The sequence below is a fragment of the Mobula birostris genome, chromosome 16, assembly GCF_030028105.1.
Source record: "Mobula birostris isolate sMobBir1 chromosome 16, sMobBir1.hap1, whole genome shotgun sequence".
Taxonomy (NCBI): Eukaryota; Metazoa; Chordata; class Chondrichthyes; order Myliobatiformes; family Myliobatidae; genus Mobula; species Mobula birostris.
In genome coordinates this window covers 18456233-18479699 of record NC_092385.1, presented here as the reverse complement: position 1 = coordinate 18479699, position 23467 = coordinate 18456233, and the positions used below count along the sequence as shown (strand labels likewise).

Here is a 23467-nt window from a genome sequence, read left to right as displayed (position 1 = left end):
TGCCACCCTCACTTGGGAGATCGAGTCTAAAGTAAAGGAAGCCCAACCCTGGCAATGGACCCAGTGATCGCCTGTACATGCCTGTCGGGTCTCAGGTCCCCCAGTGGGGGCACACATCCCGGTTCACCTGCCACCCCAGGAGTGATCAGACCCTGGCTCTCCTGAGGAAGCACTTTTGGTGGCCATCCATGGAGGGGGACACCCGTTCTTATGTCTCGGCTTGTTCCATCTGTGCTCGGTGAAAGGTCTCTCATTGACCTCTTGCGGGTCTACTTCGTCCTCTATCTGTCCCTGGTCGTCCCTGATCACACATCGCCCTAGACTTCATCACCAGTCTACCCCCTTCCCGCAGAAACACCACTGTGCTCACCGCGGTAGACCGATTCTCCAAGGCAGTGGACTTTGTGGCCCTCTCTAAACTCCCTTCCTGTCAACAAACCGCAGATCTTCTCGTCCGCCACGTCTTCCGCCTCCATGGAACCTCACAGACATCATCTCCGATCGAGGTCCCCAGTTCGTCTCGCAGGTATAGAAGGCCTTCTGTCAAGCCTTAGGTGCATCGGTTAGCCTGTCATCCGGCTTCCGCCCCCAGACGAACGGGCAGATGGAATGGGTCAACCAAGACCTGGAGGCGACACTACGTTGTGTAACGGCAAACAAACCGTCGACCTGGAGCGACCACCTCCCGTGGGTTGAGTACGCCCACAACTCTCTGGTGAGCTCTGTCATTGGGAGGTCTCCGTTCGAGTGCTCCCTTGGGTACCAACCCCCGTTATTTCCCACGTAAGAAGAGGAGATTGTAGTACCGTCGGTTCAGGACCATATTAATTGGTGCCTTAAGATTTGGGAGGAAACACACACGGCTCTACTCAGATCAACAAATCGAAATAAGAAGACAGCCCACCGACACCGGACTCCGGCGCCAGAGTACCAACCTGGGCAGATGGTGTGGTTTTCCTTCAAGGACATCCCGCTCAAAGACGAACATAGGAAACTTGCCTCTCGCTTCCTGGGACCATTCAAGGTTGACAGGGTTATCAATCCCACAGCGATCCACCTAAAGCTGCCAAGATCCATGCGCATCCACCCAACTTTTCATGTGTCTCAGTTAAAGCCAGTTTCCGTCAGCCCCTTGTGTCCCCCAGCTGAGACTCCCCCACCTGCCGGTATCATCGACAACCATCCGGCATACACCGTCCGACGACTACTAGATGTGCACTGTCAGGGCAGGGGTCTCCAATACCTGGTGGACTGGGAAGGGTACAGTCCAGAAGAGCATTCCTGGGTATTCCGCTCCTTCATCCCAAACCCTTCTCTCATCCAGGACTTTCATCGGGACCATCCAGACAGGCCTGGAGGCTCACGTTGGGGGGTTCTGTCATGGTCTCTTCTGGCAATCCCCCACCTTGCCATTTATCTCAGCAACTGGGCCTCAATCAGCTCATTTAATTTCCAATCATTCCCAGGTTCCACTAACTACACACACCTGCTTCCCATCAGAAACTGCAGGATAAAGACCCTGTGATCACAACGAGGAGCTGTCAGTTCATTGGTCGACCCGTGTATGAGTAGCCTCGTTCCATGGTTCTTAGGACTATCAGTTCTAAGTCTAGCATCATTCCTGAATTCTCTACTAAAACCAAGACTCTGGGTAAAGACTCTCTTAGACACCAATTCCACGCTCGCTGCAACTGTAACGCCTCCCGACTAGGCCTCCGCGCCCGTGTTCAGCACTCGGGTTCGTTCCACCACCACGTCCTTGCAACAACCATTCAATTGCGTCTGATTTATTTTCCTTCTCAACTCCATTCTCCCACCTTCTCCATGAAACTTCTGACTTCCTTCCAAATCAGAACCCAACAACCATTATTTTTAAATATACCCATGACTTGGCCTCTAGCCAACTGTGACAATGAATTCCATAGATTCACCATGTTCCGTCCTCATCTCTGATCTAAAGAGGTATCCTTTTATTTTGAGGTTATGCCCTTGGCCCTTAGTTTCTCCCACTCTTGGAAGCATCCTCCTCACAGGACCACTCTAACCAGGCCATTCAAAGTTCAGTAGGTATCAGTGAGCTCCCCCCCCCCACCCAATTCTTCTAAACGCTGCAAGTACAGGCCCAGAGCCATCAAATTCTCCTCATATCCCAACTCCTTCTTTTGTAGGATTATTCTTGTAAGACTCCCCTGGACTCTCTCCAATGCTAGCACATCCTTTCTTAGATATGGAACCAAAACTGCTCAGAATACCTCAAATACAGTCTGACCAATTCCATCTCCAGCTCATTGTTCTGAATTAAATTTGAACACCTCCTCAGTCTGGTTCACCATTTTAAAACACTACTTGTATTTCTGCAATTAAGTTCATTAAACACAGTCAAAGCTGATTTTATCTTGTCTGGAATGGGAGGCCTGTAAATGATCTCCCAAATCCAACAATGGGAGAGGATCCAAAAATATGCAGTGAACATTTTTATATGCCTGTCAGCACATCTTTTAGAGTTCACTGTAATTTCCTGGCAAATGTATTTTTTAATAGACAACCAGCTAAATCGTTAACTTTGGAACTACGCATACTTTACAAAGTATTTAGGAAATATAATAAAGAAGTTAAGCATCTGTTAAAGATGCAGTGAATGATCAAAATTATACTCCAGTTCTAACAACGTAAATTTCTAACTACTTCAAAGATTGAACCCATGAAAAGGAGATTTTGCATTGTAAGACCAGACATCAAACACTCCAAATACCAGAATCAAACACAAGAACAGACCTCCAGGACAAAGCACAGCATTTTCAGCTAAAGCAGCACACAAGAAGGGATTCAGTTACACTAAGATAAGTAGAATGAAGAGTGGAGAAGGTGTAATACTTTCAACATGATCCTTGCAAGGACTCCATTCCATTTTCCTCATCTCTTCTCCTCTATTGTGTCTGATGACAAGAAATTCCATGCCACTGCATCCCAGGCATCTTCCTCTAACTCTCAACTGGATCTTTTCTATTTCCCATTGATTTCATCTCCCACACCAACCCTGCCTAGGAAAGGTAAGTTTTCCTTTACCTCTCCTTCCACCCCAACTGGCTTCCATTTAACAGACCAACCTCTGAAAATTCCAATAGTTTCCAGCAGACACACCTTTTTCTCCTCCTTTTTCAGCAATCCAAAGAACAATGCTCTCTGCTAATTCCCAGAGTGCCCCTTAGTAACCAATAATTACTTCCCTATCGTATGCGGGGTGGAAATATGTCTCTACCAAAGGGGATTTAAGGTAAATCTCTGAAGAGTACTGATAATGGCTGGGGTCACTCATCTTGTAAAGACACTGCCCAGAAGACGGCGATGGCAAACCAGTTCTGTAGAATAATTTTCCAAGAACAATCATGGTCATGGATAAGGCCTCCGTCATAGGACATGGCACTTAATGATGATCCCATGCATCTGTGGCAAATACAGCACCTGCCCCTTTTGCATTCTCTTACACCAACTAGAGATGCCTCACAATGCGGTCTCCTCATTACTGGAGAGACTAAAAATGAATACTGGGCGGCCACCTGTTTGCAAGAGTGATCCTGAAATTTCAGTTGCTTTCAAATTCTTCATCTCATTCTCACTTTGATCACTCCAACTTTGGTTCCCTACATCATTGCAATAAAGCCCAATGGAAGCTCAGCAAATAACATTTCACCTTCAATTGAGGTATTCAAGCAAAAATGTTCATATAATTAGTCTTTTTCTGTGTATACCAGAAATAGACAGCTCTGATGCAAGGTCATCCGCCTGTAATATTAATTGGATTTTTCTCTCCACAGATGCCATCTGGCTTAGTCAGTATTTCCAGAGGTATCTTCTATTTCAAACAGCAACTGCTGTGTTCTGCAAATCATAGTTCCATCACACTTTTTTTTTGCTCCTGCTATCCTTAGTCATTTCCTTCTATTTACATTCATCCAGGCAGATAAACAAGCATTTATCACTGTATCTTGGACAGCGCCTGCTGCATTTGTATCACCTTCTCAATATTGATCTCTACCCAATTACAGCTATTCTCTCTACCCAACTTTCACTGCAGTTTAAAACAAACTTTTCGTCATAAAGTTAGCCAACCTGTCTGACACAAAAGAAAGCAAAGATTGGGTAATGTCCGTACACACGTCGTACTGCATGACATGGGCCTGAAAACTGAAAAGCAAAACCATTTAACATTTTTGGCCAATAACCTTTCAATCAGAACTCAAAGGTCATTAATCTGTAGCTGAACTGCTGAGTTACAGATTTACAGATTTTCATTCTTATTTTAGACTTCCTGCATTTGGCAGTTTTTGATTTTTTTTAACTCCTCTGACATTTTTGATCTGTCCTGCCAAATCTTTCATACTTTACTTCCTTCCAGGTCCACTGAGGTACGCTGTATATTGTCAAGGGAAGCATTGTTTAAGGTCAAACCTTCATTTACACTTTAAGGCAAATTTAATGATGCTCAAACATTACTTTGACAATCATATAGGGGAAAACAAATCCCCCCAACTCCTCTATTCCCCACTCTGACTATTTACTTCTTCTCAACTGCCTCTCATTTCTCCCTGCCGCCCCTCCTCTTTCCCTTTCTCCTATGGTCCACCCTCTACTCCTATCAGGTTCCTTCTTCTCCAGCCCTTGATCTTTCCCACCCACCTGATTTCACATACCACCTTCCAGCTAGCTCTTCCCCTCCCCCCACCTTTTTCTTCTGGCATCGTTCTCCTTCCTTCTCAGTCCTGAAAAAGGTTCTCAGCCCGATTCACCGACTATTCCCCTCCACAGATGCTGCCTGACCTGCTGAGTTCCTTCAGCATTTTGCGTGTGTTGCTTTGGATTTCCAGCATCTGCAGACTTTCTCATGTTTATAGTATTGGGGAGTTGTTCTTGTTGGCCTAGCCAATATCCAAAAATATGATTCGTCTTTCATGTTTTGCTGCCTACAATAATTCTTTAATGTGATCGGTTTCTATCTCTGCCTAATTTCCTAGCTGTCCAATGCCCGTGATCCCTTTCAACTGATAAGCAGCAACCCTTGCCAGGAAAGTGGTAGTTCAGCCATAAAGATTATATTTTCTAATTAATTTTCCACGTCTCTTAATAGAAGCACATTGTGTACAAATTGATTTTCCTAATTCCAGTACTACAACAGTAGCTATCCTTTAAAATTACTAAAGCACTTCAAGAAGCCACGAGATTGAAACTGGTGATACAAAAATGAAAGATCTTCCTTTTAAAAGCAATCTCCGCAAACTACAGCCATTTGAGTACCACAGCAGTATCGCAGTTAACGCAACGCTATTACTGCTGGGGGTGTTGGAGTTTGGAATTCAATTCCGACTTCATCTACAAGGAGTCTCCCCATGGAATGCGTGGGATTTCTCTGGGTAATCCAGTTTCCTCCCACATGCCAAAGACAGACCAGTTAGTAGGTTAATTGGTCATTGTAAATTGTCCTGTGATTAGGCTAGGGTTAATCAGGGGGGAGGGGGTGTTGGCAGCATGGCTCAAAGGACCAACTCCACACTGTATCTCAATACATAAATAAGTAATCATAACCACAGCATCCCCGATAGTATCAATGTGATTCTCTATCATAAAGAGTAGCAGAGGACACACATATACAATATAGTCCCCAATCTGAAAATAAATTTTATTCTTGTCCCTCAACTTTCAATAAAGAACTGAAACGTTTTACTGAGGACAAAGTCATATAACAAATAATATAATCTTTTATTAACAACACACATCAAAGTTGCTGGAGAACGCAACAGGCCAGGCAGCATCTCTAGGAAGAGGTGCAGTCGACGTTTCAGGCCGAGACCCTTCATCAGGACTAACTGAAGGAAGAGTGGGTAAGATAATAGATATCCACGGCCTCCTCTACTGTAAAGATGAAGCCACATTCAGGTTGGAGGAACAACACCTTATATTCCATCTGGGTAGCCTCCAACCTGATGGCATGAACATCGACTTCTCTAACTTCCGCTAATGCCCCACCTCCCCCTTGTACCCCATCTGTTACTTATTTTTATACACACATTCTTTCTTTCACTCTCCTTTTTCTCCCTCTGTCCCTCTGAATTTACCCCTTGCCCATCCTCTGGGTCCCCCCCCCCGCTTGTCTTTCTTCCCGGACCTCCTGTCCCATGATCCTCTCGTATCCCTTTTGCCAATCACCTGTCCAGCTCTTGGCTCCATCCCTCCCCCTCCTGTCTTCTCCTATCAATTTGGATCTCCCCCTCCCCCTCCCACTTTCAAATCCCTTACTCACTCCTCCTTCAGTTAGTCCTGACGAAGGGTCTCGGCCTGAAACGTCGACTGCACCTCTTCCTAGAGATGCTGCCTGGCCTGCTGCGTTCACCAGCAACTTTGAGGTGTGTTGTTTGAATTTCCAGCATCTGCAGAATCCCTGTTGTTTAATCTTTTATTATACTGCTATCTCAAGCCTCGCTTTGTCTATATGAGATATATCGAGACTAAATTCCAAAATGCAGGAGAAATATATGCAAGTCTTAGAAGAGGATGCTTTTGTGACTTCCAATTGGCAAAAGATTCTTGATATTTTGTTGAATGTGTCTCCAATTTGAAAAAAACGATTATAGCTCACTGATCTAGGTTTCCCATCATGTCTATGACTGCTTTATGCTTTGTCTTTCTGATAAAGCGATGGATTCAGAACGAACAAGAGTGATGATTGATTTTTCAGTTTCCAGATCCACATCATGCACTGTGATGAGTGCCCTTCCAAAAAAAGTCAATGCAGCTTCTTAAACAGTATGCGTAGATTTGGTAAATGTCAATATCTGCTACACAAAATCTGGATGCCATTTCCTGCATCTACAAATTTCCAATTGAGTGATAAATACGTACATCATGAAACATTAATACCACATTTACACTTCATAATAACTCTAATATTTTTGTAAGATGACTATTAATGCTCTTAAAAAGTTAGAAAATTTGATATCCAGATTCCTCTGGGATCTTAATTTGTATTTGGCATTTGATTCTTAATCCCCTATTTATAGCATGCGAGCTTGATTTCAACATTTAAGGGAAGTTTGGATAGGTGCATGGATGGTAGGGGTATAGAGGGCAATGGTCCTGGGCAGGTTGATGGGAGTAGGCAGTTTAAATGGCTCAGCATGGACTAGATGGGCCAAAGGGCCTGTTCTTGTGCTGTACTTTCTATTATCTACCTGAATTGGTTGGTCTGCAATTTCTTTTAGTTTGACAAAATACAATATCAATATTAGAAATACTAAGTAAATGATACCTAGAGAATTAACATCCTAACCAATACTCTAATTTTCTTCTATGGTTCCTGTCTCCTCCTCATTCAATACTATCTCCTTGTGTGTATTACTGTATTCCATTTTATGGTTTTGCTTTAAAACTTGCATTGCTAAACTCTATTGCTCCACAATCAACTAAATATTATCTTTTATTCTTCTATGCCTTCTCACAAGTATATTCAAACATTAGTTCATTCAAATTCTCAAAAATAGTTTGTTCTGTTCTTTTCATAAATCCAAACTCTTCTCCTTGAAGAAGAATAAGAAGTCACCAGAAGTCAGCCATATTGCGCTTGAGCTTGTTCTGCCACAGTCATAGAGTCATGCAGCATGGAAACAGGCCATACAGTTCACCGTTTCCATGACAACCAGGAGGCACCCATGCATATTAATCTCATTTTCCAGCATTTGGCTTTCTGTGCCTATGTAATTCAAGTGCTCATCCATTTACCTCTTAAATGCTGTTAGTAACTCTATCTTCCCTCCTGTCTCTTGCAGAGCAACGTCGATACTCATCTCTCTATGGGTGAAAAAAAGGTCTTCCTCAGTTTTCCTATAAAACTCCTACTCCTTAACCCAAATCAATGTCTTCTAGCATAACTCATCTCTGATAAAGGAAAAAAATATTCCTGCAGTCTGACTTATGTATAAATTTTATACGCCTCAATCACATCCCCTCTTAACATCTTCTACTCCACAGTGCACAAACTTAGCTTCTCCCCTTAATAAAAAAATCCTCCCCAGGTAACATCCGGGTGAAACTCCTGCGCACCCCTTCCAGCACTCCTTGCTTTTTGTCTACCCTTCTGGGGAGAAATTGCCATATCCTCCTCAAAGCACATTTTCTAAAAGTATATTCAAAGCTACAACAGGTGTAAAATCAGATAAGAATGATTACTTGTGTTGTTCCTCAAGTTTGACATATGTAGGTTGATTCATAAATGTGATTGTATTCCATTGATTAATCTTCAGCAATCTAAGATCAAGTGCCCAAAAACTTCCTCCAAAAGACGAAGTAGGAAGGATATCATATAGTATAAAACATTAAATTTACTGTAGAAGTTTTCCCTTTTCTATTATGTTCATTCTGATTTCCTAAAATCAGTCCAACATTAAAGTTAACCGTAAAACACCATAAAGGAACTATATTAAATCACAAAGATAATATCTACACAAGGCTGATTTTTACCTGCGTACAATTGATTGAATATTAAAATGATTCCAAAACTCTGGGCTTACAGAAGATCTCCAAAATTGTTCATTAACTCATTTTGCAACAGTCAAACTGCTAGAAGCATAGCAGACTCAAGGATTCAAAGATTAGCCCAATCCTTTGATAGAGGTAATAATCTTAGTGATAGTTATTGAAAAGACATTAAAGACAGAAAACGAAGTACAAAGAGGTAACTAAAAACAGGAAAATACTGATTCTACTTCTTGTTAGCCTACTTGTACATTTCATCTAGAAGACAGAAAAGAAATTGAAGGCAAACAACAGGAATTCTGCACATGCTGGGAATTCAAGCAACACACATCAAAGTTGCTGGTGAACGCAGCAGGCCAGGCAGCATCTCTAGGAAAAGGTACAGCCGATGTTTCAGGCCGAGTCCTGACGAAGGGTCTCGGCCTGAAACGTCGACTGTACCTCTTCCGAGATGCTGCCTGGCCTGCTGCGTTCACCAGCAACTAGAAATTGAAGGCAGTTGCCTTGACAAGCCCACGCTGGGAAGAAGGCACGTACTTCTCATCACTATATTTGAGAACTAAGGTATTAGTATCAGATTATTGGTTAATTGAAAAGGAGAACTAGCAGATCATAAAGGAGCTACATGGCATCTTCAACAATTTCAAATGAAATTACTGATTATGTAAGAGCCATTAAAGTTATGAAGAAACTTATGAAGGAACAAATACATGTTTGCCCACCATACGCAATGGTTTAACAAAACAAAGGTCATAGATTAAAAGATGATAAAAGAAAGTTACAGATTCAAGCAGATATAATTAATGTATAGATTACCAGAAGTCCATGAACCAGTCCTCATTGGAGGGTCAGAGGTGGAGAGGGTCAGTAACTTTAAATTCCTGGGTGTCACTATCTCAGAGGACCTGTCCTGGACCGATCATATAAGTGTAATTGCAAAGAAAGCATGACAGTGCCTCTACTTCCTGGGTAGTCTGCAGAAATTCGGAGTGACATCAAACACCTTGAGAAACCTCAGGAGTGTAGAGTGCTAAGTGTAGTGATTGGTGTTCCCATACCAGGCTGTAATGCAGCCAATGCCTTTGAGATGAAAATCCTACAAAAGGTAGTGGATTCGGCCCAGTACATCACAGGTAAAGCCTTCTCAACCATTGAGCACACCTACATGAAACGCTGTCATAGGAAAGCAGCATCCATCACCAAGATCATCACCACCCAGGCCATGCTCTTTTCTCGCTGCTGCCATCAGGTAAAAGGTACAAACGCCTTAGGACTCGCAGCACCAGGCTCAATCATCAGGCTCTCGAACAAAAGAGGATAACTACACTCCTCTATTGAGACACTCCCACAACCAATGATCTCACTTTAAGGACTCATTATCATGTTATTTCATGCTCTCATAATTTATTGCTATTTATTTATATTTGCATTTGCATAGTTTGTTGCTTATGTTCTTGCTCTTTCATTGATCCTGTTTACAGTTACCATTCTGTAGATTTGCTGAGTATGCCTGCAGGAAAAAAAAAGGGTTGTATGTGGTGACATGTAGGTATTCTGATCATAATTTTCTTCTTTGAACTACTTTTGAACCAAGGATGGTCAGAACATAAATATGGACCAAACTTTGTTGGTTAATTCCAGTGGTTCTTTGGCAAACTGCAGGGATTTACTTGCACAATGCAGGTACAGTCCCAGACTTGGTGATGGACGAATGATATGTTTGACAATATGCTTTTGCAGGCCATGAACTGAAGCACTACAGCACTTACTCTGGGGTATCTATTCAGGATTAGATATGGCATAGGATCCATTTATCATTTCAAGGGAAAATTTACAGCTGCAAGAAATAGATTAAAATACAATTGGAATTGGCTTAATATTGTCAAGTGCTGAGAAACAGTGAAAAGCTTGACTTACGCACTGGTCATACAGATCTAATCATTACACACTGAACTGAGACAAAAAAAAATAACAATGTAGCGTGAAATGTTACAGCTACAGAGAAAGTGCAATGCAAGTAAACAATAATGTGCAAGCTCATAATAAGATGGATTTCAGATTAAGAGTCCATCTTAAAAGACTTGGGAGCAGAATTAGGCCACTCAGCCCATCAAGTCCACTTTGCCATTCCATTCTGGCTGATTTATTATCTCTCTCAACCGTAATACCAGGAGACCATGCAGTAGTCTTACGGCAGGGGGATAGAAGCTGTCCTTGTGCCTGGTGGTATGTATTTCTAGGCTGTTGTATCTTCTGACCGATGGAAGAGGGAAGAAGAGAGAATATTCTTGGTGGGTAATCTTTGATTATGCTGGCCTCTTTACTGAGCCAGTGAGAAGTATATAGAGTACATGGAAGGGTGGCTAGTTTCCATGTTTGCTGAGTGATGTTCAGTGTGTGATGTGCTGAGGTACAGCATGTGCACAATTCGTGCGGTCAAGTGCAAAGCCATTGCCATACTAAGCCAATAAGCATCCAGATAGGACACTTTCTATGATGCATTAATAAAAATTAGTGAGAGTCAACAGGGATATTCCCAATTTGTTTAGCTTCCTGTGGAAGTAGAGGCATTAGTGAGTTTTCTTAGCTGTGGCATCTACATTGTGGACCAAGACAGGCTACTGGTGATGTTCACCCCAGGAACTTGAAGCTCTCAACGTCATCACTGTTGATTTAGGTAGAAGTACGCAAGCCATCCTCCATAAAGTCAAAGACCAGCTCTTTTGTTTTACTGACATTGATGGACACCACGTTCATGACACCATGTTGCTAAGCTCTCTATCTCCTTCCTCAAGTTAAGTCAAGTCACTTTTTATTGTCATTTCAACCATAACTGCTGGTACAGAACATAGTAAAAATGAGATAACATTTTCCAGGACCATGGTGCTACATGAAACAATACAAAAACTACACTGAACTACGTAAGAAAAAACACAAAAACTGCACTAGACTACAGACCTATCCAGGACTGCATAAAGTGCACAAAACAGTGCAGTCACCACAATAAATAATAATAAACAAGACGGTAGGCACAGTAGAGGGTACAGTAGGTTGGTGTCAAGGCAGGCTCTGGGTATTGAGGGGTCTGATGGCTTGGGGGAAGAAACTGTTACATAGTCTGGTCGTGAGAGCCGGAATGCTGACTCAGTGGCATCATCTGCAGACTTGGAGGCCATGAAAAGTCTGGCCATACATTTACGAGTGTACACAAATTAGAATGCAAGTCACATTTTTGAAAATTACTTGTTTTTGCAGTATTGATAAAAAGTACTTTATACAGCTAATATTTTACAAAAATGTTTAAATTTATTTGTTTTTTTTTTCTTAAAATAGTTTCAGGGATGTCTAGCAGTATTCCAAAAATACCTAATAAATTGGAAGGCTAGAAGAGTGATAGTGCCAAAATTTTTTTTTAAATCAGGGATTTTGTGGGTAGGTGCCTGTTCTGACCCAGCTACATGAGTTCACTAGGCAATGGTATCCCTGAAGGCTTTGCAGGTACTGTACAACCTTATGGACAAGGTAAATATGGAAATAGGGCATCCAAGTGGTAAATATGGGCAGGGGTTCCATACAGCAAAATTCACACCTAAAGCAAGAGTAGAACAAGGTAAGGGTTACTATAAATAAATGGGGATTCAAAATTATTGGATTAGGACTTTCTGGGAAATGCCTGCAATTCCACACTAAACTTGCAGCATTTACACTCTACAGCTGCACAGAAGAAGACACTTCTCAAACACAGAAGCCCTAAACTTGCTGGTTTCCCACTTGCTGGTGAGATATCCAGCAAAAACATGAACTTACTAAATGCTCCACAAATGCACCAGGTGCACATTTGAACGGAAAGGAAACGCCGAGAGGGTAAAATTATAAAATAGTCTTGCAATTATCTAGTTATTTTAAGTTATATTAACTCTTCAAAATGGTTACAGGTGTTTAATGTCATTTTGTTTCCACCACTTTTAAAACTATTCACTATTTCAATCTTCATAGATTGTAATGATTTTCAACAACAGGATGTTCAGAAGTAAAACAGATGACAGGGCAGGGGTAGTGATCTGTAGGAAGGCTTGTTCTGACTCACTTTTGCCATTGGGTCAGGTAAAGCCAGCCTCCACACAGTCTCACAATTCTTTGTCGGTCCTTATGTATCTGGAATCTGCAGAAGCAAAATAGAAAACCTTTCCACCCGCCAGCCGCAAAAACATTCTGATGCTTAGATGTAATATTACACCACATTGGTAATCTTGTGGGAAGCCAGGCAGTAAGACATGATGAATCCGTTGATTAAACCTGCCTGAAAAATGTTTTATTGCCACATTATGTCATCAGGTCAGAGCGCTATGAGGTCAAGAGGAGAGCTGCTGTATGTTGATGTACTATTTCAAACAAAGCATTTGTTTTCAACCCAATTCTAGCTGGCGGTTTTAAAATATGAAACGTAATAAGACATGACAGGCAAATGATTAGATGTTTATGTTCCAGAATACTGGTAATTTTGTAGAAGATGATCCAGATCTCATCACCCATTGTGCCACAGGCAGCTTTGTGAGGAGGCTCTCTGGCTGAAAAGACCCTGGCAGGCTTCTCAAAGAGCACAGCTGGCTGCAATGCATTGCCTTTCCTCATAGCTGTCAGAGTTTTTAATAATTTTTAAATAATTCTGGCATTCATTGATGTTTAAAAACTAAAAGTCAAATTAATGGGTTTGTAAAACTGGATAATCCAAACACAAGATACGTTTTTAAGTAATTAAGTCCAATAATCAAATGCAATTTGTTTTTTAACTTGATTCACTTTTAGGACTTGAACCTTGCTGACAAGGCCAGTATTTGTTGCTCACCCCTAATTGCCCATGAGAAGGTGAAGGTAAGCTGTTATTTTTAACCACTACCGACCTTTTACTGAGATAGCAAGAAGTTCCAGGAATTAGAGCCAGCTACAATGACAGACCTGTAATGTATTTCTGGAGTGAGGATGGTGTGCAATTTGCAAGTGATGGTAATCACAATGAAATTCTGCCCCTGTTCTTCTTTGTGGTGAGGACTGTGGGCTTAGAAGTGTTATGGAAAGTTCTGGGCAGGTGAAAGTAGTGCATTTTTCAGATGGTGCACACTGCAGTCAATGTGGGCTGGTGGTGGGAGGGAATGAATATTCAGAACAACATTCCATCAACCATTCAGATTTGCTGCTTTGTTCTGGATGATGCAAGCTTCTTGTGAATTGTTGTTTCTACATTTGTCCAGGTAGATGGAGAGCATTCCATAATGTTCCTGTTTTGTAGCCTGCTAATGGTGCACAGTCACCTTAAACACTACCTCAGTTCCTCTTCTGAATGATGCAGCCTAACCCGCTGCGTATTTCTAGCACTTTCTATTGTTGACTTAGACCTGCTCGAGGGTTCATATGGCAGAGTCTGGGACATTGTCTCTATAGTATGAGCTTTGAGCATGATCATGGTCAGGTTCTTGCTGCAGTAATAGCCGAAGGAACAGCTCTAATTATTTGGATGCCGCTCCCTACATTTGTCTGAAGCAACTGGTGTCCAAATTCAGTGCCTTGGTCAATGTCTGATGGTCCATCCAGCAATCCAAAACGAAGTAACAACTTCTACCTCCTAATATCCAGGCTTAAAATTTCTACTGAAATTTTTGGTTCTCAGATCCTACATCAAGTTTGGGAGGCAATTTCCCAGCATCACTGGGCTTTGCCAATGGACTCTCATGTGGAATCCAACAAAGGATTATGGTACTATATTCAATCCCTAACCATTTAGTGAGACCCACACTCACTGCACAATTCCAGAACTTCTGGACCATTGCAACAGCCAGTAAGAATTCTGCCAATTATTTCCCATTAGCCATAATTATTATCGGTGATAACTTTCTTACATGCCACAGTAAATTTCAGCAGAAATTATCAGTGATTAATGAATTAGTAATAATTATGGATTTTGTTTTATTGAAAAGGGAATGAGTTTTTTTCTTTACTTACGTGCACTCACTGTTTGCCATTAATTAAATTATAACAGAAACAGGTTGAAATAATTGAAGCATTTTAGAAAAAACTGTTCAATCAGTATTAATCTTTAAAAAGACAATTGGAAAATATCATCATTTAGAAATAGTATTGTTCTTGCTACTGTTTACCATCCACATACAATGGATTCCGGTTAATTAGCCCATCCGTTAATCTGGGCAGCCACTTATTTGGGACAACTCTTAACGGAAAAAAAACTAATCAAGAAAATAGACAGGATTCCCTTTGTTTATTTGGGATACTATGCCGCTTAATTGAGGCAGGAGACAGTTGTTGAACAATTTCTAACTAGCACCAGTCGCATGCACTTTGAAACCAATAGACACTACACCGTGCTTAGAGTGAACAGTTCTTAAATAGAGTCATTTATATGTTTGTGTTGAAAAAGCAGAGATTTTTTCTGCCAAATGATAATTGGCAAGAAGAAAGACAATTCAGAACTGTTTTGCTCACTGCAGTTTCAAGCATTCTGGCTTGGAGATGCCAGAAATAGCCAGGAGTAAAAATGAAACCATTTCCCTACTTCAACAAGTTAGAAACTGCGAAGAATTGACAGCTGAAGATATCGACAATCATCTCAAATGTTACAATGAAAATGAAAGATTTGGGGGATGCAATCATTGATTGAAGGCACTCCATTATCTGCATTAGGGTCTGCACTGATTTCGTTAATTTACAGTCAATCAAAAGAACATGGCAGTCTATTAACTTAGATCACTTTGTAGCAATCTATTTTCACTTTGACACAAGTCTTTTTCTGTTGATTAGTGTCAAAAAAGCCAAATTAAATCCACTGTGATGCAATGTTATAAAACAATAAAATATGAAAACTTCCAAAGGGGGTTTGAATACTTTTTATAGGCACTGTAAATAACCAAGGCACAGTACTGCATGACGAGTGCTAACAAAACTTTGGGCGTGACATTGATTCACCACCCCTCTATAATACACACCACAGTAAACATTTCAAGTGCAGTACACAACTATAAACAGATTTCCAAGATTTTTTTCCATGTGTTAATTCTTAATATACTCACTTTTCACAAAACAACAATCCATTAGCTAAATGTTTAAAAATGAAAATTTCAATGAAGCAATGGCCAATTCTTCCATAAAAGTTAGATATAATAAATTACAATTTGAAGAAAAAACATTTGAAATAGGAGCGCAAACAACAACATTTGAAATAGGAGCGCTTTTGAGTACACAGAACATTTTGGAACATTGCCAAGAAGATAACTATGGATGAATTTGGTCTCAAATTTAACAGTAACCACCAAAACAATAATAGATGATATGGCTATTCAAAATTTGCAATGCATTGATAGAATGTACAGTATCACATTCAACATTAGTGTAGAATAGAAAACCTTAAATTATGGGCAACACACATAAAAGTTGCTGGTGAACGGAGCAGGCCAGGCAGCATCTCTAGGAAGAGGTGCAGTCGACGTTTCAGGCCGAAACCCTTCGTCAGGACTAACTGAAGGAAGAGTGAGTAAGGGATTTGAAAGTTGGAGGGGGAGGGGGAGATCCAAAATGATAGAAGAAGACAGGAGGGGGAGGGATAGAGCCAAGAGCTGGACAGGTGATTGGCAAAAGGGATACGAGAGGATCATGGGACAGGAGGTCCGGGAAGAAAGACGGGGGGGGGGGGGGGGACCCAGAGGATGGGCAAGGGGTATATTCAGAGGGACAGAGGGAGAAAAAGGAGAGAGAGAGAAAGAATGTGTGTATATAAATAAATAACGGATGGGGTACGAGGGGGATGTGGGGCATTAGCGGAAGTTAGAGAAGTCGATGTTCATGCCATCAGGTTGGAGGCTACCCAGACGGAATATAAGGTGTTGTTCCTCCAACCTGAGTGTGGCTTCATCTTTACAGTAGAGGAGGCCGTGGATAGACATATCAGAATGGGAATGGGATGTGGAATTAAAATGTGTGGCCACTGGGAGATCCTGCTTTCTCTGGCGGACAGAGTGTAGACGTTCAGCAAAGCGGTCTCCCAGTCTGCGTCGGGTCTCGCCAATATATAAAAGGCCACATTGGGAGCACCCGACGCAGTATATCACCCCAGCCGACTCACAGGTGAAGTGTTGCCTCACCTGGAAGGACTGTTTGGGGCCCTGAATGGTGGTAAGGGAGGAAGTGTAAGGGCATGTGTAGCAGTTGTTCCGCTTACACAGATAAGTGCCAGGAGGGAGATCAGTGGGGAGGGATGGGGGGGGGACGAATGGACAAGGGAGTTGCGTAGGGAGCGATCCCTGCGGAATGCAGAGAGAACGGGGGAGGGAAAGATGTGCTTAGTGGTGGGATCCCGTTGGAGGTGGCGGAAGTTACAGAGAATAATATATTGGACCCGGAGGCTGGTGGGGTGATAGGTGAGGACCAGGGGAACCCTATTCCTAGTGGGGTGGCGGGAGGATGGAGTGAGAGCAGATGTACGTGAAATGGGGGAGATGCATTTAAGAGCAGAGTTGATAGTGGAGGAAGGGAAGCCCCTTTCTTTAAAAAAGGAAGACATCTCCCTCGTCCTAGAATGAAAAGCCTCATCCTGAGAGCAGATGCGGCAGAGACGGAGGAATTGCAAGAAGGGGATGGCGTTTTTGCAAGAGACAGGGTGAGAAGAGGAATAGTCCAGATAGCTGTGAGAGTCAGTAGGCTTATAGTAGACATCAGTGGATAAGCTGTCTCCAGAGACAGAGACAGAAAGATCTAGAAAGGGGAGGGAGGTGTCGGAAATGGACCAGGTAAACTTGAGGGCAGGGTGAAAGTTGGAGGCAAAGTTAATAAAGTCAACGAGTTCTGCATGCGTGCAGGAAGCAGCGCCAATGCAGTCGTCGATGTAGCGAAGGAAAAGTGGGGGACAGATACCAGAATAGGCACAGAACATAGATTGTTCCACAAAGCCAACAAAAAGGCAGGCATAGCTAGGACCCATCCGGGTGCCCATAGCTACACCTTTAGTTTGGAGGAAGTGGGAGGAGCCAAAGGAGAAATTATTAAGAGTAAGGACTAATTCCGCTAGACGGAGCAGAGTGGTGGTAGAGGGGAACTGATTAGGTCTGGAATCCAAAAAGAAGCGTAGAGCTTTGAGACCTTCCTGATGGGGGATGGAAATATATAGGGACTGGACATCCTGTCCTATGGTCCTCTCGTATCCCTTTTGCCAATCACCTGTCCAGCTCTTGGCTCCATCCCTCCCCCTCCTGTCTTCTCCTATCATTTTGGATCTCCCCCTCCCCCTCCAACTTTCAAATCCCTTACTCACTCTTCCTTCAGTTAGTCCTGACGAAGGGTCTCGGCCTGAAACGTCGACTGCACCTCTTCCTAGAGATGCTGCCTGGCCTGCTGTGTTCACCAGCAACTTTTATGTGTGTTGCTTAAATTATGGGTATATTTTTTGACTGCCATCATTACCATCTCTTCGTTTACTAATCAATATTTTCCATGAACTGCTCAATACCTGGTTAATACTATGGCATGCATGGGGAGTTATCATAATGAGTGTTGTGAAACGACCAAATAGTACAAACCCATATATCCACTCATAGGTATTAATATTTTTCAGAAAAGCTCACTGATAAATACCGACAGTAATTGCAAATGAAGATTTTGAAATACTGCATCAACAAAACCAAACATTTAGCATGGATAAGAATACAAGTGCAACATACCATTTCACAGGAAACAGCAATCATAGTATGTTATCACTATGCACCCTTCTGCATTCAGCTATTCTCCAAAATAGGAGAGAGAAAAACTTAATGATTTCTTTCTGATTTCTAGTCCATCTACCCTTTTATAGTTGATCAGGAACTCAAAGGCTAGATTCTCCTCTACCTGGGATTTGTCCAATTGAGCTACCAATTAATACAGTCCCATCCCTTCAAGCTGCGATCTCCCTGGCAGCTACTCTCAATGCATTAACTTGAATGAAAGCATTGCAACGCATCATGTGCAGATATTTGTTGGAACATTATCAAAGCTTCACTTTCTCAAACCATTATCTTCATCTGGATTTTATCTATGTTTGCTAAAGCATGACTGTTCTCTGGATTAAGCCCGCATTATATGGTAAATTCAGACTGATAAGAACATTTTAACAATAAGATTTCTGCTCTGTCAAATGTGTGAGCAGGTAGAACGAAATAGTAAAGACAGGTGCCATGAATTAGCTACAAGTTTGGCACTGTGCTGTGTAAAAACTAATTAAATATTCATGCACATCAATATTTTCCTTAATATGAACGTGGAGATTGCATTGCAAAATTGAACTTGCTTGGAATTAATTGTTAGTGTTGAGAACCATTTGAGCATTAGTATGGAAGCACTTTGTTCTTGTTCTTTGGATATCCATATCTGTTATTTTGATACTTCGCCTTGTCCGGGGAGAGAGTGAGCATCAGTCAGTTGCACTGTATTGCATATACCAAGAAGGCTGAAAAGAGAGGGCAAAATTAGATGCCCTCCCCCCCCCCCGGAGAAATCTACTGCAGAACCAAATTTTGATGGAGAATGATCAAGTTCAAAAACAGATTTACACATGTGTACAACTCATCATGTACAACTCATCAGTGACCCTGCCCGCAAATAAAATAATTTTCTCACCATTATTGTTCCACCAGTCTGCGTCCTGAACGGCCTTAGTACTTTCCGCTGGATGATAAAATTAGGCAAGAATGCCACTGGTAGTATTTCGGTAATAGTGGCAACTATAAATGACCACTGCAGAACAAAAAAATACAAGAACATTAGGTGTCACTGCAACAACAGATCCATTTTGCATCATGATAAAAGAAATATTGGGTCCAAAGTTGAAATGGATGAAATTACCACCAGAAATGTGTTTGAATGCTATTCTTAAATTCCATTCATTTAACCTGCACAAATGATATACAGATAATGTTTCATTAACTGTAAAGAAGCATATTAACCATATAACAATTACAGCATGGAAACAGGCCACCCGGCCCTTCCAGTCCGTGCCGAATACTGACTACTAAAATTAATAACTAATTATTAGTGGATAATAACAAGTTCAAACTTATATTTGGGGGAAAATGCATACTATACGCAAGATAATTAGTCAAATTTATCTTGGATTATAGCAATTTTTTATTTATTACAGTTATAATTTCTATTGTTCCACACATTAGTGTATAATTTAAAGAAACAAAGCAGTAAGCAGGTAATTTTTAAAAACAAATTGCAACAGTAACCTTTAACATGTTTTAACTGTAATTATAGATGATCACCACCAATCTTTTTTCAAACTGCTGCAGAAAAGAAAGAGCTGTCTATTGCTCACACAACACACACAAAATGCTGCAGGAACTCAGCAGGCCAGGCAGCGTCTTTGGAAAAGAGAACAGTTGATGCTTCAGGCCAAAACCCTTCATCAGGACTGGAGAAAAAAAGATGAGGAGTCAGAGTTAGACGGTGGGGGGAGGGGAGGAAGAACCACTAGGTGATAGGTGAAACTGGGAGGGGAGGGCTGGAAAGGTGAAATCTGATAGGAGAGGACAGAAAGCCATGGGAGAAAGAAGAGGAGAGGAGCACCAGAGGAAGGTGATGGGCAGGTAAGGAGATAAGGTGAGAGAGGGAAAAGGGAATGGGGAATGGTGAAGTGGGGGGGGGAGGGGGAGAGCACATTTCCATAAGCTTGAGAAATCAATGTTCATGTCATCAAGTTGGAGGCTACCCAGAAAGAATACAAGGTGTTGCTCCTCCAACCTGAGTGTGGCCTCTTCGCGACAGTAGCGGAGGCCATGAACTGACAAGTCGGAATGAGAACCGGAAGTGGAATTAAAATGGGTGGCTACTAGGAGATCCTGCTTTTTCTGGAGGACGGAGCGTAGGTGCTAGGCGAAATGGTCTCCCAAGCTATATCGAGTCTCACTGATATACAGGAGGCCACACCGTGAGCACCGGATACAGTAGATGACCCCAACAAACTCACAGGTGAAGTTTCGCCTCAGCTAGGAGGACTGGCTAGGGACCTGAACGGTAGTGAGAGAGGAGGTGCAGGGGCAGACGCAGCATTTGTAAGTGTAAGTGCCAGGAGGGAGATCAGTGGGAAGGGACAAATGGACAATGGAGTCACGTAGGGAGTGATCGCTGTGGAAAGCAGAAGTGGGGGAGAGAAAGATGTGCTTGGTGCTGGGATCCCATTGGAGATGGCAAAAATTACATCTTACCCTTCCCCCCACTTTCTAGAAATTATTCCAATCCAATCAAAACCAAACCAAAATACTGTTTTCTTCACTATCCAACGTCTCCATAAAATTAAGATGCAAGTCATTCAACAACAGGATAGACAATATCTTTGTTTTGAATGAGGGAGCGAAAAACAAAAGCTCCCAAAAGTGGTTAATTTACAGTTTTCTTGTAACAGCAATGCAGTGGAATGCATATATTTGTTAAATTATATTAATTAGAAAACAATGTCAATAACTGACCCAAGAGATTCCGTAGATGTTGTACCCTACTACGGTGAATCCAACATTAATCAGTAAATCACAATCCCAGCAATAACATTACATATTTTCATAACATTGTACAAGATACAGAATGTGGAAACATCATATTCCTACTCATATACTGGATGGAAATTTTGCCTTTAATGTTTATGAACACAAAACACATACACAAACAGTAAGCATTCTGTAAGCACATACAACAAGCCAAAACACAAAATCATAAACACTAATTGGAAAACAACATAAAGGGCCAAATTTCCCTGCCCCTCCACATGTAGGTATCATTTGTTTAGGGGGGAGAAAAACTACACACATTGCTATTGCAAAGCAACTAGTAAGGTGTTTGTTATTATTTCCTTGTAAAAATATACATCCATATCCAGGGATTGTTGGATGAATTCTAGATGGACCAGTTTGCTGCATCTTACAAAAAGTGTGTTCCCCCCCCCCACCCCGCCGTGTACAAATTAGATTACTCTGAGAAAACAAACTATTTCACAAGTTGTTGGTTTGTTGTGGTTATTGAGACAAAAAAAAATCAATAACAGCATGCAAATTTTACATCTAAATACTGATAAAATTCAAAATAATTGAGGTGGCTCATGCAAGATTTTTAACAATGATGAATTCCTTTTTATACAAATTCCCAATATCTATTTAAAATGTACAGGTGTACTTCTTAAAATTGATCACAAAACTCAGATATTGGACATTTAAATCAATCATAGGCGAGAAGACGAGACTTTTACTCAAGGTAAAGTACCAATTTTGTACTTCCAGTGCAAGGGTGGAGAACTGGGCCCATTCTACTTCACAGAAACAGTGAATTTCATCTGGATTAAGATTGCAATTTCCTTTAATATTGAATCACAAAAAAATAATTATGCAAAAAGGTTTAATTTTAATCATTAATAAATCACCACAGGCAAAAGAAATGTTAAACACAAGATCACAATCTTGGACTAGCTTTCAAGTTTAATTCCATTTCACAAGCATGTACACAGCAGAAGCACAAGATTGACTTGGATACCTCTTGTAAGCCTTCCAAGAAATGGTTCTGTATGCAGCAAGAAAAGAAAATATATTCACAGAATTTAAACTGACATTAACAATGAACAAATCCATTTTATGCTCCAGGGCAATAGATTAAATAAAACTAAACTTCATGATGAAAACCAAGTCCACCATGCAAAGACAGCAAGGATAGCACTAAATCAATAAAGATGACTGTTACACATGTACTTCCAGAAACAACATTCAACATCAGGAACTCAAAATGAAATGGTTTAGGAAGTATTTATTAAAAAGTGCACATCATACAAAATATGTCACATATCAAATATATTGTATTAATAATTTATTATAAAAGAATAGTTAGGAACTTATGAAATAATATAATTATTACAATAAATACAGAGCAAGTTATAAAAAGAAACACCTCAGCCAAGGCAAAAATTCAAGCTTACTAGTAAAATGGAACTGGCGTCATTATTTTGAATGCCAGAGATATGGGAACAAGTACTTACTGAAAATTAATCTCAAATGACAGATTTGTGTCCATGATCATAAAGCATCTGACAGCTTGTTATTTAAAAAAAAGTCCTATCCTAAATTTTATTTATATTCTACAGTGGCTATGAAAGGTTCCTTTGCTAAAATATGGAAGCAATATTTTATTTTGTATGCGTTTTCTCCCACATGCATTCTGTTGAATTCTGTTATTTAAAACTGTACCAGGGTGAAATTCAGAGAGCTAGCTCAGCTGAAGGGAAGAACAGTGATTAGTGATTCTGCTTTGAAAGAATTATCTTTCACAAATTGCTGAATGTTTCCACATTAACTTCTGCATGCTACAAACCGCTAATCATCACACTAAAATATTCTTATGAATGACTGTATTTCCTATAGGCCAGAACTTCTTCAAACTAAATAGCAAAAATAAATCAGCATCTCCAGCTGTTTTTTTAAACAAAAGCCTTTCCTGCACCTCAAAGCTGATTAAAGACTTGCAAAAATACTATCCTAGAATTTCAACTAGGCTGCTCTGTTTTCTCTCCACTGCAACGCCCACAATGGAAAACAGCCAAACAAGTGCAAAAGGATATGAAATTTCAAATTTTAATTATATTAGTGCAATCCTTGTATTGATTTGAAAGTATCTCTTATTAGTATGCTACACATCTAATCAAATCTGACACAATTAAGTAGCACCAATTCCACAAGCCTTAAAGAATGCTCTTAAAATAAGTATATTTTAAGTTTTTTCTAAATATTTCCCCCACAGTTTCCAAGCCTGATAGCTGCTATACCAAGTAGCAAATGATTCTATGCAGCTTTTAAACTCATTTTCAGTTACTGTTTTTTCTTTTAATTATTTTATACCTTATTTTAGATGTTTATTAAATTTCATCACACGCCTT

At 40.9% G+C, this 23467-nt stretch overlaps 1 protein-coding gene across 4 annotated transcripts in view; it reads right to left on the bottom strand.

The window, feature by feature from the left end:
* The window catches only part of hdac11 (histone deacetylase 11), a 161542-nt gene that overhangs the window by 113282 nt on the left and 24793 nt on the right, over window positions 1–23467 (bottom strand). For all 4 annotated transcript variants that reach the window (XM_072280367.1, XM_072280368.1, XM_072280366.1 and 1 more), the window contains one exon: window positions 19177–19293. In XM_072280367.1, coding sequence (XP_072136468.1) covers window positions 19177–19293 — 117 coding nt within the window. The remainder of the gene's footprint in view (window positions 1–19176; window positions 19294–23467) is intronic.